The sequence below is a fragment of the Tetrao urogallus genome (assembly GCF_951394365.1).
Source record: "Tetrao urogallus genome assembly, chromosome: 1".
NCBI lineage: Eukaryota > Metazoa > Chordata > Aves > Galliformes > Phasianidae > Tetrao > Tetrao urogallus.
Genome location: NC_136813.1, coordinates 65910443 through 65924235, shown reverse-complemented (window position 1 = coordinate 65924235; position 13793 = coordinate 65910443). Strand labels below are relative to the sequence as shown.

Here is a 13793-nt window from a genome sequence, read left to right as displayed (position 1 = left end):
AAAAAAAGAGAAGAAAGAGAGAAAAGGGAAAGAAAAAAAGAAAAACAAAGGAAAAAAAAGTGAGAAAAGAAATGATGTGTTTTGCCTAGCACATTTAAAAGAAGAGAAAACATGCATATTTTTTTGTCATGCACAAAAAAAAAAAAAAAATCGGAACCTGTGTTTCTATTGAGGACCTGGATTTCTGTAGGACTACATGTCTATTTTATTTGAGTCAGCTGTCTCAATGTGTCAGTATTATGCCAATCCAAAATCTGTCTTATCATTATTTTATAGCAAACATCAGATTAAAAGACATAGCAGATAAAGCATGCAAAGAATTGACATCAGCACACTTGGTCTGTGTGAAAAATATATTGTGGGAGAAGCTGGAAATGTGGGGCTTTCTAGCAATCTGGGCGTGCTGCTGGGAACTCAGATTTTCAGTTCTAGCCTTAGCACTGCCACAACTTGACCCCACTGATTCATAAACAAAAATCCCATTGACATCCAAGGTCAGCGGATCAGGCAGCATCTTCACGTTCTGTGGAGACAGCACACAAGTGCATGCTGCCACTCTGAATCATGTTTGATGTTCCCTTTAAGACTTCTGACAAAGCCAGGTATGGAGTTCAAATTTCTTGGAGCTGGGCCTCTGCTAGTTACTGATCTGAAAGGTGTCTTAACACCACAAGCTTCTTGTCAGAGTATGATCCAGATGCTGCTGTGCTACAAAAACAAACATATGCAGTGCTGTCTGTTGGGGGATGGAACCTGGCTCTTGATTTGTATGCCCTAATTTCTACAACAATGGGGATAATAACTCTTACCTACTTCATAATGGGAGAGGATTAAATAATAAACATTTATACAGTGCTTTGCAAATAAACATTATATAAATGCTAAGTATTACGATATTAACCAAAATGTCACTACATCTATATGACCCTACTAAGCAAAAAAAACAATCCAGTATAAAATTTTTTCACACATTTTCAAGTCAGTAAAAATGAACCACGGAGTCAGCTTGCTATTTTGATACAAATGGATGAAGTACTTCAGCCTATTCAATCGTTTCAAAAGATCAGATGCTTTTTTTTTTCATTTTAAAGAGGCCCACGTACTGCAAAAAGTCTTTTCTATAGACTTGTTTATAAACAACATCATTCATTTGGCAGCCATTCAAGTTATTTCTCAAAATACCAGACCAAACTTTTGAGGAAAATTCTTTAGCAATCCACACACACTAAATGAACGTCTCCACAAGAATTCTGCCCAGCATCTGCTGTTTTGATGATCTTGGAAATCTTACACTTCTCAGTGAAGGATAACACAAAGATTGCTGTGGCAGACCATAAATGAAACTTGGCATGCCTGAGAATCTAATACAGTTACAATACTTTTAATAAGCACCTCAGGACCTTGGCAATCTTTTCTTCAGCCTCCTCAAGAAAAAAATAGTTAAGGAAATGCAAAGAGAAGACTGAAGAGAAGACTTCAGATTCTAACCTTGTACAGATCACTGGATCTCCACATGGTAAATGGAGCCACAGTGATTTACAGTTAATGAGAAGTACAGCGCTGTACATGGTAGCCCAGGTAGGACTTCTCATTTCTTCCCAGCAATGTATGGATGACAAGAAGAGGTGATCCACAGCAAAGTTTTTATACCACCACTGATGCAAGTGTCCCTTTCTAGAAATAAGGAAATCAGAAATGAGTTTTGGCTACAGTGCACCCTTTTCACTTTGTTTCCCATTAAATACAATGCAAGAGTGGCACAAAGTGCCAAAGTACCAGTTGGTAGCTTCTCAGCAACATCCTGCCTCTTAACCCAAGTGGATCTACCGTACCTCCTTCAAAACAAGGAGGTACTCTTGCCACCTTTCTCCCTTCTGCAGTGGAAACCAAGGCTGTCCTTGAGACATTCATTAACAAGTCTTAGCTACTCAGAGAAACCAAGAATTTTTCATTCTGTTACGATGTACGACAAGTCATTACCCCCCTTATTTTTTGTGAGCAGGGAACTGCATGCACAGTATCAGCGTTTTTTGAATACAAGAAGGAATCTATGCATTAAAATTTCTGAGAAGACTACACAAATTTCTGCTGTGTACGTACTTATAGTAAAACATAGTAAAAGTGAAACAATCATTCCTGCCAATGTGTGAGGAATGCATACAGCACATGCACCCTGTACCATTGCGAGATTGGTAACATTGGACAGCCTCACTTAGAAAACATCCAAGAAAGTTCAGATCCCGATCCTATCACTTCAAATGAGTTTATTCTGTAGAACTGCTTAGGGCTGAAAAGTCACTCCTTTGTGAAAGTCCAGCACAGGACTGAAAAAAAATCACATAAACTCTCAAAAGAGGACTTGAAAGGGAAATAATTAAATCACAGGCAGAGATAACAAGTAGTTCACCAAATCGAACGTTTTTGGTCTTCGGCACTTTGCATCAAATTCTCCTTTGGTGGCTGTGGGTATCCAATATAACAAGTTGCTTGTTATATACTAAAACACTCTATATAAGCTTTATTTTAAATATGCATGTGTTGGAAATGCTGGAACCACACTGAATATTTCCCTTTTTAGCCAGAAACTCATATATCATCATGAATAATGTTTTTCTTTCTAGGAAATGTTTTCTTTCAATAAGAAAACGTTAATTGCCTGAGATTTTTGTCCATATTTCTCAGCAAGGAGTAACACTATCTTAATATATTGGTCTTGTTTCAAAAAGGTACTGGGCTTTCACAGAGGTAGAAAAGGCAGGTAACATTTCTCAGCTCCAGCTAATCCAAAGTATGACTACTTCTCACATAATAAATTGAAGGGAAATGGCACAAACTTGACACTTCAGAAATTTCACTTGCTAGAAAATATCAAAATTTGAAGGAGAAAAAAAAAAAGACAAATGTCTACAGCATGGGTTGTTTGTTTTTGCTTTTTTTTTTTTTTTTTCTTGTCCTACAGTATTATTTGGATGTGATAAATATCAGCAAAAGCCCAAACTAGTAATGGATTGCTAAACGAGATCTAAAAAGCAGGCTTAATAACAGTACTGTTGAGAGGATAACCATTCATCAATGCAGGCCTTGATAACAAAAGCAACAAATAGCTATCTTGTTAGATGCAGACAAGACCAGTATTTGTACCTTCCTCTCTCCTCCCCATCAAAAAAGAAAAAAGAAAAAAGAAAAAAAAAAGAAAGAAAGAAAGAAAGAAAGAAAAAAAATGTAATAAACAGAGCAGAAGCAAATAGCATAAAAAGTAGAAATGTGGAAGAAAGGGAGAGAGAAGGCCAGTAAACCCAGACGCTTTGGTAACATAATTTAAAGGATTTTCGTACTCTCCATCATTTCTGGATTTATATTAGTTAGTTTGTTTAAGCCTAAGCTTAAGGTTTGGTATCTAAATCACAGGCAAATTTTTTTAATGGCCAAATATTGAACTTGTCCACCTCTACAAAACGCTTCTGTGGGTTTGTTTTCTTTTTTTACTTAGGACTGATTGCAAAAACATCATACAGACTTTTCAGCTTACTTCCCAGAAATATGGCACATTAACTCGACTAGAAATCATGGCATCTACCTTTTCCCAAATGCGATACATATAACTTTATCCACTCATAGGAGACTCAGACCGTCATTTTGGCAAGGAGCTGCAATGCACCAGTCTGAGTGTAAAGGACTTAAGTTATGGTTCTTGCAGAATGGGTTATTAACAGAATAAGTACGCCTATTTCTTTTTAATCTATAATATTTACAGTATTGCACTTTACTGCACTTAATTGCATTTCACTAAAATTAATGCTGCATCAGTATTATGCCTTAAAACCATATGTCCGTCTTTATCGTGTAAGTCATTCTTTCTACATCCTGTAAAACAGCAACATTTCAATTAAACAATCCAGACCTTCAGGGAAAGAAAAAAAAAAAAAAAAAAAAAAAGTTAGAAAAAATGACCTGTTTCTATGGCACAACACATCTCTTTGAGTTCAGGTAACTCTGGCAAAACAGGTGCATTTCCTATTGTTCCCATCTTCCAGGTTATCATTAACGATTGGTAAATTCTAGTCTCTCTCTGCTTTTTTGTTTGTTTTGTTGTTGTTGTTGTGGTTTTTTTTTTCCTTTCAAAGGACATAGCCATTTGAGACGCACATTTTTTTTTTTATTGCTGCTTTTTTTTTTTTTTAATAGGAAAGAAAAGAAAAAAAAAAAAGAAACTGCCTTGCCTCAAATCCGAAATTCCACATCTAAATTCAAACCAGTTCTGCAGCAGCAGCTCCTCAGTGATGGAAGAGATTCATGGCAGTGAAATAATACTGTTGGCAACAAAGAAATGTCATCTTTAATGGAGACCAGCCCCAAGGATTTATTATTTATTATTATTATTATTTGTTTCGTTTCGTTCTAATATACTTCTGATCTTCCAAACGTGTTTAGTTAGACACATGCACAAGGTAGCGAAACTGACGGGACAGCAGCAGGTGACGGGATGCTGACGGAGCGATCGACTTTTGCCAGGCTCAACAAATCCGAAGCGTCCCCCACGTTCACGGCTTAACGTGACTCAGAGACGGTTTTCTCTCCCATTTTCCTCTGTCCCCCTCTCTGTCTGTCTGTCTGTCTGCCTCTCCTCCCACCTACTTTCTCCTTCGCGGAGTCTCTGGGTTGCGTGGGGTGCCGGGGGCGGTGCGTGGCCGGAGAGGGACGCGGGGCCGCGAATGTCCTCTCTGGGAAAGCGGCGGGACGGAGCTGCCGGGAAGAGCTGGAGAGTGGGGTGGGGAAGGAAAAGGGGGAAAGACATCGAAAATAAAAACGAAGGAAAGGGAAAAAAAAGAGAGAGAGAGAGAGAGAGAGAAAAGAAAATAAAAACCGGAAAACCGGAGAGCGGGCGGCAGGGCGGCCCGCAGCGCAGCTCTCCCCGCGGCCGAAGGCGCTGCTGACGGGAGCGGGGCTGCCTTGCGGAGCTCCTGGACCGCGGTGCTAGCCGGAAAAGGAGAGGCGTGAGGCCGAGAGGCCGGAGCGTGTCAGAGCCCCAGGGCCTCGGCGTGCTTGCGGGCCTTCAGCCGCAGGTCGGCGATGCTGGAGTTCTTGCTGTTGCTCTTGGCGGCTGCGGCCACCACGGCGGCGGCGGAGGCGGACTCCGCCAGGGAGGCGATGGGCAACCCGAAGGGCGGCGGTGGGAACATCAGGTAGGGCGCGTGGGCCGCCAGGTGCGGGTGCAGGTGCGGGTGCGCGTGGGCCACGCCTTCCAGCTGCAGCTGAGCCTGGACCTGGGCGGCACGGAGACACGGCGTCAGCACCGCGTGTGTGCGTGTCCCCAACCCTTCCCCCCCACCCCGATCCCCTATCCGTGTTAACCCCAGTGCTGAAAGCTGAGTTGGACCTTTTCTCTCTCTTTTCTCAGGGACGCCCCTTTGTAAACCCACACGCGGTAGAACGGTGATTGCCTCAGAACCCTTCCGACGTGCGAGAAAACGCGCGGCGTTGGCACAGAGATTTCAGCTCCGAGGAAGGGTATAGGAGTGTGAGCGGGGGGTGGTGAGAAGTAGTTTATTTATGTATTTAATTATATGGCTTCAAATATGGCTTTTCAAAATCAATACAATTAATCTGTCAGCCTCCACGTGCCTGCGAGAAGCAGGAGGTGGCCGTGGGTCCCTCCGGGCCCGAAGAATCGATTCGCCATCCACTGAGCGAAATAGTGGAAGCGCTCGACTCCTGGGGGGTTGGGGGGATTGTGCGCTGAGCTGCGTGTGTCATACGTGCCCTCCCCCCGTACACAGAGCTTGGGAGCGCGGCGAGAGGTCGGGGGACGGGCAGTGAGAGCGCTGCTGCTACCTGTTGGAAAGGCATCCTCAGGGCTCCCATATTGACGTACGGGGCTACTCTGCAGGCGTCTAAGTGGCTGGCGGTGCCCAAGATCACACCTGCAGGCACAGACGGGGCCGGTGAGCGTCGAAGGGACCCTGCACGCCCCCCAGCGTCCCCCCGGCTGGCCCCTGCCCACCTTTGTGCATCTGGTTCTCCTGCTTTCGGCACTTGGCTCTCCTGTTCTGGAACCAGACCTGCGAAAAGAAAATGCAAACAAACAAACCAAACAAACAAACAAACAAAAAAACAAAAAAAAGAAAAAAAGAAAAAAAAGAAAAAAAAGAAAAAGAAAAAGAAATTGGGGGTAGGCGAGGCAGCTGCTAAAAAAGCGGATTAACTGCGGGGCTGAGGCCGGAGGGAGAGGCTCAGAGCAGCTCCGCTCAGCTCCGTCCCCTGGGGCAGAGCCCGGCCCCGAGACTCTCCGCGCGCTATGGAGGGCCCGGGGGTACCTCGCTTTTTTTTTTGGGGGGGGGGGGGGGGGGAGGGAGCGGGTCTCCCAGCAGGAACTAAGCCCGGAAGCCCCCTCACAGCGTGGGGGGCCTCAGCCGCCGCTTGCAGCGAGTGCCCCGTTACTGTCGCCGTGCCACCCGGCTGCAGCGGGGCCCCGCGCTGGCACAGCTCGCCGTGACCCCCAGCGGTCCGGTTGCCTTCCTCATCACACCTCAGCAGTCCGGAGCAGCCAAAGCCCACTTGAGCGACGGGACGGACCGTTCCCCCGGGGCTGGGAAGGCTGGGGACTTCCGAGGACAAGCGAGATACAGAACGGGAACAAAGGACTGAGTCACTCCCAAACGTGGGGAGGAAAAATAAACGCGCTTCTGTGGGCTTCTGAGCAGACACTGCGACGTCTCCCACATGGGGTACACAGCAGTGCTGAGCCCTGACCGAGAGACGCCCGTAAGCAAGCAGTCCCCCCTGCCTCCTACAGCCTCCTTTCGAAGGCACTTCTGACGCCCATCCCTTCGCCCATCACCGTGCCCCTCTGAGGAGCTCGGGGTGGCGGCTCTCCCCATTGGAACCGTCAGAGACAGAGCAGAAAGCACCGCAGAGCCCAATCCTCACACAAAATCTGCCGATTGTGGACAAACATTGACTTTCACCGCTGATAAAATCTTGTCGCTAAGTAAACACCTCCAACCTTTGATGTTCTCGCACTTGCCAAGAGATCATACGGTTAATTAATACTAACTGCACTTCCTACATCAAATTTTGCCTCCAAGCTTTCTTCAATTGCCTTAATGATGGTCATTTACAACGGAGTAATTAGTGCAAAGAAAGGCTTCCAAAGGCATTAATTACCTCGGGTACCTCAGCGATTTTCTTAAGCAGGAATCGGCCCTCTCTCCTTTCTAGCACCGTTTCTCCTACCTAGAGAGGGGGCGGGCGGGCGGACGGAGGGGCTCTGCCCGCTCCCGTTCCCATTCCCTGTTCCGTTCTCATTCCCATTCCGGGTGCAGCCGCCTCGCAGCTCTCCCGGCTGCGCGCAGGGCACGGGGCTGCGCTCGCTCCGCAGACGCGCAAATCCCAGCGACGCGCAGCGCTGCTCCTTTTTTTTACCGAGGTTTACGTACAAGAACGCAAAGTATCACCGCACGGTCGCGACAATAATGCGTTTTTTACAGTTGTAAATCCTTGCAGGAAATCTCCTTGCGTGTGTTCCCCCCCACCTCCGCCCCGGCCCTCCCCCCCGCTCTCGCTGCCTCGCCAAAGAAGTATAAATTGTCAGGAGGAATTTAAGCAGCGTTTAAACAACTTCTTCTGCAAATAGGAACATCTTTCAACCAGAAATTGTATTTAAATCTGGAAAACGAAGTGCCCTTTCCCTTTAGCTATGAAAAAATAAGGTTATGAGGTATAAAAGTGATGAATTAGCCGCCGCGTTAAGCGATAATAAATCAGGCTCGGTGTGATTCGCGATCAATTCCAATTAGTCATGAATATGCTAAGTAAAGCGCAGTACACTGTTTTAGACAGTTATTTCTTCATTAAGGATCACTCAGTGATTTCTTTCACAAATGCTCTAATCTGATTTCCTTTTGATTTCCATTAGAGACAGTGAATAATGACATTTAATTTAGCCCTGCACCATAAACCCAAAGATATTTGTTGTAATTGAATTACTGCCTGCTCCTCACTACGGTCTCATAACTTTCAATTATAACCCTGACAGCTGGCTGATATGAGTTTCCAGTACAACACTAAAAATAAAAGGTTAATAAGGACTAGCTACCATAGGAGCTCCAATTTATTTACAGCAAATTTCCACACTAAATTGAAACTATATCCTTTAACGACAAGGCAGAGGCGCTTCGGAGAGGAATTAGAGAACAGTTCTGAAAATATTACGAAAGTCTTTCCTTTTCCCCTTCCTTTCTGCTTTTTTACCATTTCCATCTCCTGATGGATAGCATGCCCTGTTTACTTCTTAATTAATTATCCATCTCTCCTCTTTTCCCTCTTGATATTTCTTTCCTTTCTAGCGTTATTTTCATTCATGAGAACATTCTTTTAATAAATATATATATATATATATCGTCTTTCTCATGGCCTGAACCAGCATTGCCTTTTTTTCCTCCCTCTCTCTCTTTTTTTTTTTTTTTTTTTTTTTTTTTTTCCTTTTGGTGCTGTTTGAAGCTCTGCGAACACTCGAAGCACCAATTTCCCTGCAACTCTGCACATCCTGTTAAGGTGCTGCTCAGTAATAAAGTACTTGAAAGAAAGAGTGCAGAATTCAATTACAAGTAATTTATTTTTATAGAAACAGTACATCAAGGCCTCGGAAAGATATTACAGAGCCCAAGTAAGAAGATCTGGGAAGATGACATAAGAGTTGATGTCCCCTTCAGCAAAAGTTTAATCTTTTCATTAATTTATATGGTGCGCTGAGATCAATCTTCCTGGAGGGCGCCGGCCGGCAGAGCTCAGCACCCGCACGCTCAGCAGCCGCTCACACCGGGGGAAACACGGGCTGAGGGGAGTGGGGAGGGGGGCACGACGACGAAGAGCCTCCAAAAGCCAAAGCGTGAACGCAAACCGCCCGGCTCCACTATTGAATTCGGGACATGCCTCCAGAAGGAGGCTGCTAAAGCGGGGCAGCCGCTTGTCACACAGAGAAGGGTGCGGGAGGAGCGGCCCCTGCCCACGGGCTCCCAGCGGGGCCTTAGGGATGGGGGAAGCAGCGGCCCGCTCCCCGCAGGGCTCGGGCAGCGACGAACGCCTACGGCACCTCTGGGACCCTGCGCGATGTCCTTATAAACGCGCATCTCCTGCTCCCGGGGTGTTTCGTTCGTTCGGAGGGGCCGGGTGGGAACTTTCTGGGGTTTGAGGTTGGGTCTCTGAGCACCGAGTTCTCGCTTAGCGAGACGGGGTCCCTCAATGAGCCACAGGTTGGTGCCATTAATTATTCCTGGGGTGCTGGGTTGGATTACGAGACCTCTGCTGTGGAGACGCACTCCCTCCTTGCCGTAAACTTTGGGGAGGGGGTGTATTTCCCTCGTACCCAACCGCGAACCGAGCTGAAAACAATCGCTGCCGAGGACTGAGCCCCCGAGGCTGGCGGCCCCGACGGCCCCAGAAGGCGCAGCACCCGACCTGTTGGCAGAGCTTAGGGGGCTAATTGGTGTTTAGCTGCGTCCGGGGGGGTGGGGGGAGGTGGGGACTCGGCAGATGGGTGCCATGCATTCATACGCTGCGTGAGGCAGAGGGGCACCTTCCCCCCGCCCCGCTAATCCCGTCCCCGAGCACCCGGCCCCGCGCACGGCGATTGTGGATTGTGATCGGAGCTTTTTTTTTTTTTTCCTTATCCTAATGGCCCCATGAAAGGAAGCGGGGAAAGAAATGAGGATTAAGAGAGAGTTAATGACGCGTTTGCAAGGGAAACTAGGATGATAAATGAAATAATAATAATAATAATAATAATAATAATAATAATAATAATAATAATAATAATAATAATAATAATAATAATAAAACCAATCGCGCAGTTATTAGAGACACATCGTCACCACCACTCTCCCAGTCAATAATAATAATAATAATAATTGTTTAAAAAATCATTAAATCGCGTTCCTAGGCAATGAAAGGAGCGAGTAGCTGCCCTCGGGCAGGGCAAGGTGTCAGGACGGTACAGCACTCGTCTCCTCCGCCTCCCGCTCGGGACGGAGCGGGCACCGCGCTGGGTACGCCGGCAGTGAGCAGTGACGCTTCCAGACATAGAGCCTTTCTCTTACCTGCACCCTAGCTTCAGACAGTCCCAGCCTCTGGCTTAGTTCCTCCCGCATGAAGGCATCCGGGTAGTGAGTCTCATCAAAAAGTCTTTCCAGCTCGTTCAGCTGCTCTAGTGTGAAATTGGTTCTGCTTCTCCTTTGTTTCAGCTTGGTCTGGCCGTCCTCGTCCTCCGACTTCACGTCCTCCCGCTTCTCCTTGCACTCGTAGATCCCTGCGGGAGGAGATGACAACGCTGAGCCCCTCGGCACCGATCCGCTCTCCTCCCTCCCTCCCCGATCCCCACCTGCGGGGACCCCGCCGGGCGCCGGCTGCCGAGAAGAGCTGGGCCGGGTCGGGCCGCGCCGTCGGGGCCGGGCCGGGGGCCGCTGGAGGACTGAACACGGCCGATTCCCGGCAGAAAACTGAAATATTCGCTTCTGTACATATACTTAAATTCCCTTTGCTTTCTTGAGGCCCTGCTATCTCGCGGCGGTGAAATGGGATTTCTGCTTTCCTCTTTACTCCCTAAGTAAACTGGGCTGTGTAAGCAGCTCCCCGCCGCTGTCACGGTGAAGCCACGGTGGAAATGTTCGCCTCGTAACGAAACTTTCCATGGGCTGACACCGGGACCGTCTCCCCTTTACCGCCTACTTCTCGCCCTCTCCCCTCCACCCGGCACGGCGTGAGTAGAGGGCTCAGGGCTGGAAGTATCCCCAGATCCCCAAACATTCCCTCCTTATCCGCACAGAGGCTTTATTTCCTTCTTTCCTCCTTATTCTCCTCAGTGCCGGGAGGCCTGAAACCCTTATAAACGGGACTAACGGGAAGGCAAGCGGTGCTGGGGGGGGCGAGGGGGGCGGAGGTGATTGAGAAGCAGTGCCCGGGACCCCACTGCCCCGCGGGTTGTTCCAGGTCTGGACCGTTTTTCTTCTCCAAGTGCGTACATTTAATACATACACACAGAGAAATACACACATACATATGTACACAAATCCTTATACACTCACATACATATACATGTACATATCTACAAGCCCATACGATTAGAGCACAGCGAAATTCAGATGACCGACTGCACAGCGTCACTTCATTGACCTTCACAGACCGTCCTGAGCCGTGTCTGTGCTGAAGCAGAGCGGGCACAGGGCTGAGCGCTCTGCCTTCACTTCCGTCCGTCCGCGAACCCCTCGGGCTCCCCGCACAGCTCGGGGAAGGGTCCGGCCCGGAGGTATCGGCTGCTCATGATGTATTTGAACCCCTGTTAGGAGCCGGGATACGGACCCAGCAAATGCCGACAGCGAGAACGAGCCGCTCCCAAGAACTGTGTCTCCTTTCGGAGATACGGGTCTACAGCACATCCGCACTGGCTATAAAATATTAACAACACTGAAATCACGCGCAGGAATCAGTTGAAATCCGACTGCAACCTGGCGTGAATTTAAACTGTCACAGGCACCTCCGTGCGCTCCAACTCCTCCCTTCCATCCCCACCCCCGGCCCCTCGCCATAGATGAGATTAGCCTAACACACAGCCAGGATTTCGATACACGAGGAAAAGGGGCAGTAGCAGGGAGATTTATTTTTTCACTCGTTCTCTTTTTTTTCTTTCTTTTTTTTATTTCCCCTTTTCTTTTTATTTTTTTCTCCTTTTTTTTATTTTTTCTCTTTCTCTCTCTTTTTTAAAATTTATTTATTTACTTGTTTGTTTGTTTGTTTGTTTGCTAAGATTTTTTTTTTTTCCCCCTGCCGTATCCCGGTCTCATTTCCCAGCCCTCTCGCGCACGGTAATTCCGCTGAGGGCTCCCTGTGCCGCGCAGCCCCGCTCCCGATCCCGGCAGCGCTTTCGCGGGGACCGGCTGTGGCCGAAATGGGGGACGTGCGGCTGAGCCCATTGCTTCCAAGGTGGGAAAGGGAAGGGTAGGAAACCAACGCTGGGCCTGCATATTAAACTGCCTTTCACCCCGTGTTCTACTAAACGAGATCAAACAGAAGGAAGAGGCTGAGAGGCCTCTCGCTGTTCCCCACCTATAAACCGCTTTTGTTGCCCCTCTGCCGGCAGCTCCCGGGCGGGCCCACCTGTCCCACCACCCGGAGACACTTTCTCAACTTTCTAGCCTCCCTCCCCCTCCCCCCTCATTCCATTTTTAATTCTCTCCCTACAAGCGTGGCCATGATTCCAGCTCGGAAACCGCCTTTAATGTCAATTCCTTCCCGAAGCGCGGGACCGCCGCGTCCCCCCGGCCCGGCCCGGTTCAGGTGATGAGCGGGGGGCATTCGGGATGCGGGGCTCTCCCCGCACCGCAGCGCACCGACTGCCCGGAAGCACTGAACCCCGCGGACGCGCTTTGCCCTCTCCGAACCGCGCCGATGGCGAAATGCCCCGTGCGAGGGATCGGGGGAGGCCCGAAGTTGCGGCTGTCTCCGCACGGTGCCGTGCGCGGTGCGCGGACGTACGCTGCGGTGCTCGGGGAGGGGGGGTCGGGCCCACCGAGCCGGGGCTCCGAGGGCCGGGACCGGGAGGGGAGCTCTTACCTTCCGCCGTCCTGCCCGCGGCGAACTCCTTCAGCTTGTCCTTGTCGCTTTCTACGTGGTCCTTGAAAAGGTGCACGGGGCAATGATTGCTGCCCTCGGTCATGTCCGGCAGCGCCGAATCGGAGTTCCCAAGCTCCCTGGAGCGAGCCAACCCACTCTCCAAAACTTCCCGGTACGTGATGGTCTCCTTCTTGTTGCCGCCGCCGCCGCCGCCGCCGCTCTCTTTGCTTTTCTGGTCGAAAGATTTGGATACAAAAGCCGTGAGTTCTTCCATGGCTGCCCGCGCTGCTATCCACACGGATCCCCCGGCCTCGGCCGCGATCCCCGCACGCAGCGTGCGGCGGAAGATGGGCTGTGCGGGGTGAGCTCACTCCCGCTGTTATTTATGCCTTTCAATTTGAGATCACACTATTTATACATGGCCACCTCCGCCCAGCCCCCCGCTCCCCGTCTGCAGCAATTACCGCCCGCTCCGTGGTCGCGGGCGGACTCCCAGCAGCGATCTCCCCCACCTCAGGCCAGCAATTGGCTTTCTTCTCGTTTCATCACCGCTTGGCATCTCCGCACCTTGATTTAGGGAGGCGAAAGGGAAAAGAGGGAGAGAAGAGCGGGAGGGAGGGGGGGACGGAGAGAAACCCCCAACCCCCCCAACCGTCTGCGGGAAGGGGTAAGCGATCGCCCGTCTCCGAGCGGAACCGGACCGAGCCCAGCGGCGGCTGCACTCCCGCGGCCACGGGAGCGAGACGAACGGAAAAACATTGTTCAATAAAAAAAAAAAGGTAACGAATAAAAAAGCTGCCGAGGTGCTTTTGTCGCGCTCTTTGGGAATGCCGCCGGATTCAGCGCAATTCAATGGTCAACACCGCAACCGGCCGGGCACAACGCTGCCGTGAGCTGGTGGTGCGCGGGCCAAGAACGGTACGTGGGGTCGGGGGGAGCGAGAACGGAGGTGAGGGGCGGTGGGGGGAGGAACGGACACGGCGCGGTCCGTCGTGTGGTGTCAATGTCAGCGCGATGCGCGGAGGTGCTGCTGCGGGAAACGCGTGTGTGTGGCTGCGGAGCTGTCCTGCTGCGTGCGTGCGGGGCGGTGTGTTAGCACGGGAGTTCGTACACGGCAAATGGAGCGCGACATCGTCTGCCTCTCTCCTTTTTTTTTTTTTTTTTTTTTTTTTTTTCCTTTCTCCCTTTCT

The 13793-nt window shown here is 49.4% G+C and overlaps 1 protein-coding gene across 1 annotated transcript; it reads right to left on the bottom strand.

Annotated features, from left to right (window-relative positions):
* Window positions 1-5018: 5018 nt before the first annotated feature.
* On the bottom strand, window positions 5019-12877 carry SHOX (SHOX homeobox; the record flags this gene model as incomplete). The annotated part of the gene is made up of 5 exons (XM_079542627.1): window positions 5019-5264; window positions 5833-5921; window positions 6002-6059; window positions 10095-10303; window positions 12604-12877. The coding sequence occupies 5 exons, from the start codon at window positions 12875-12877 to the stop codon at window positions 5019-5021; spliced, it is 876 nt and encodes a 291-aa protein (XP_079398753.1).
* Between the last annotated feature and the right edge of the window lie 916 nt (window positions 12878-13793).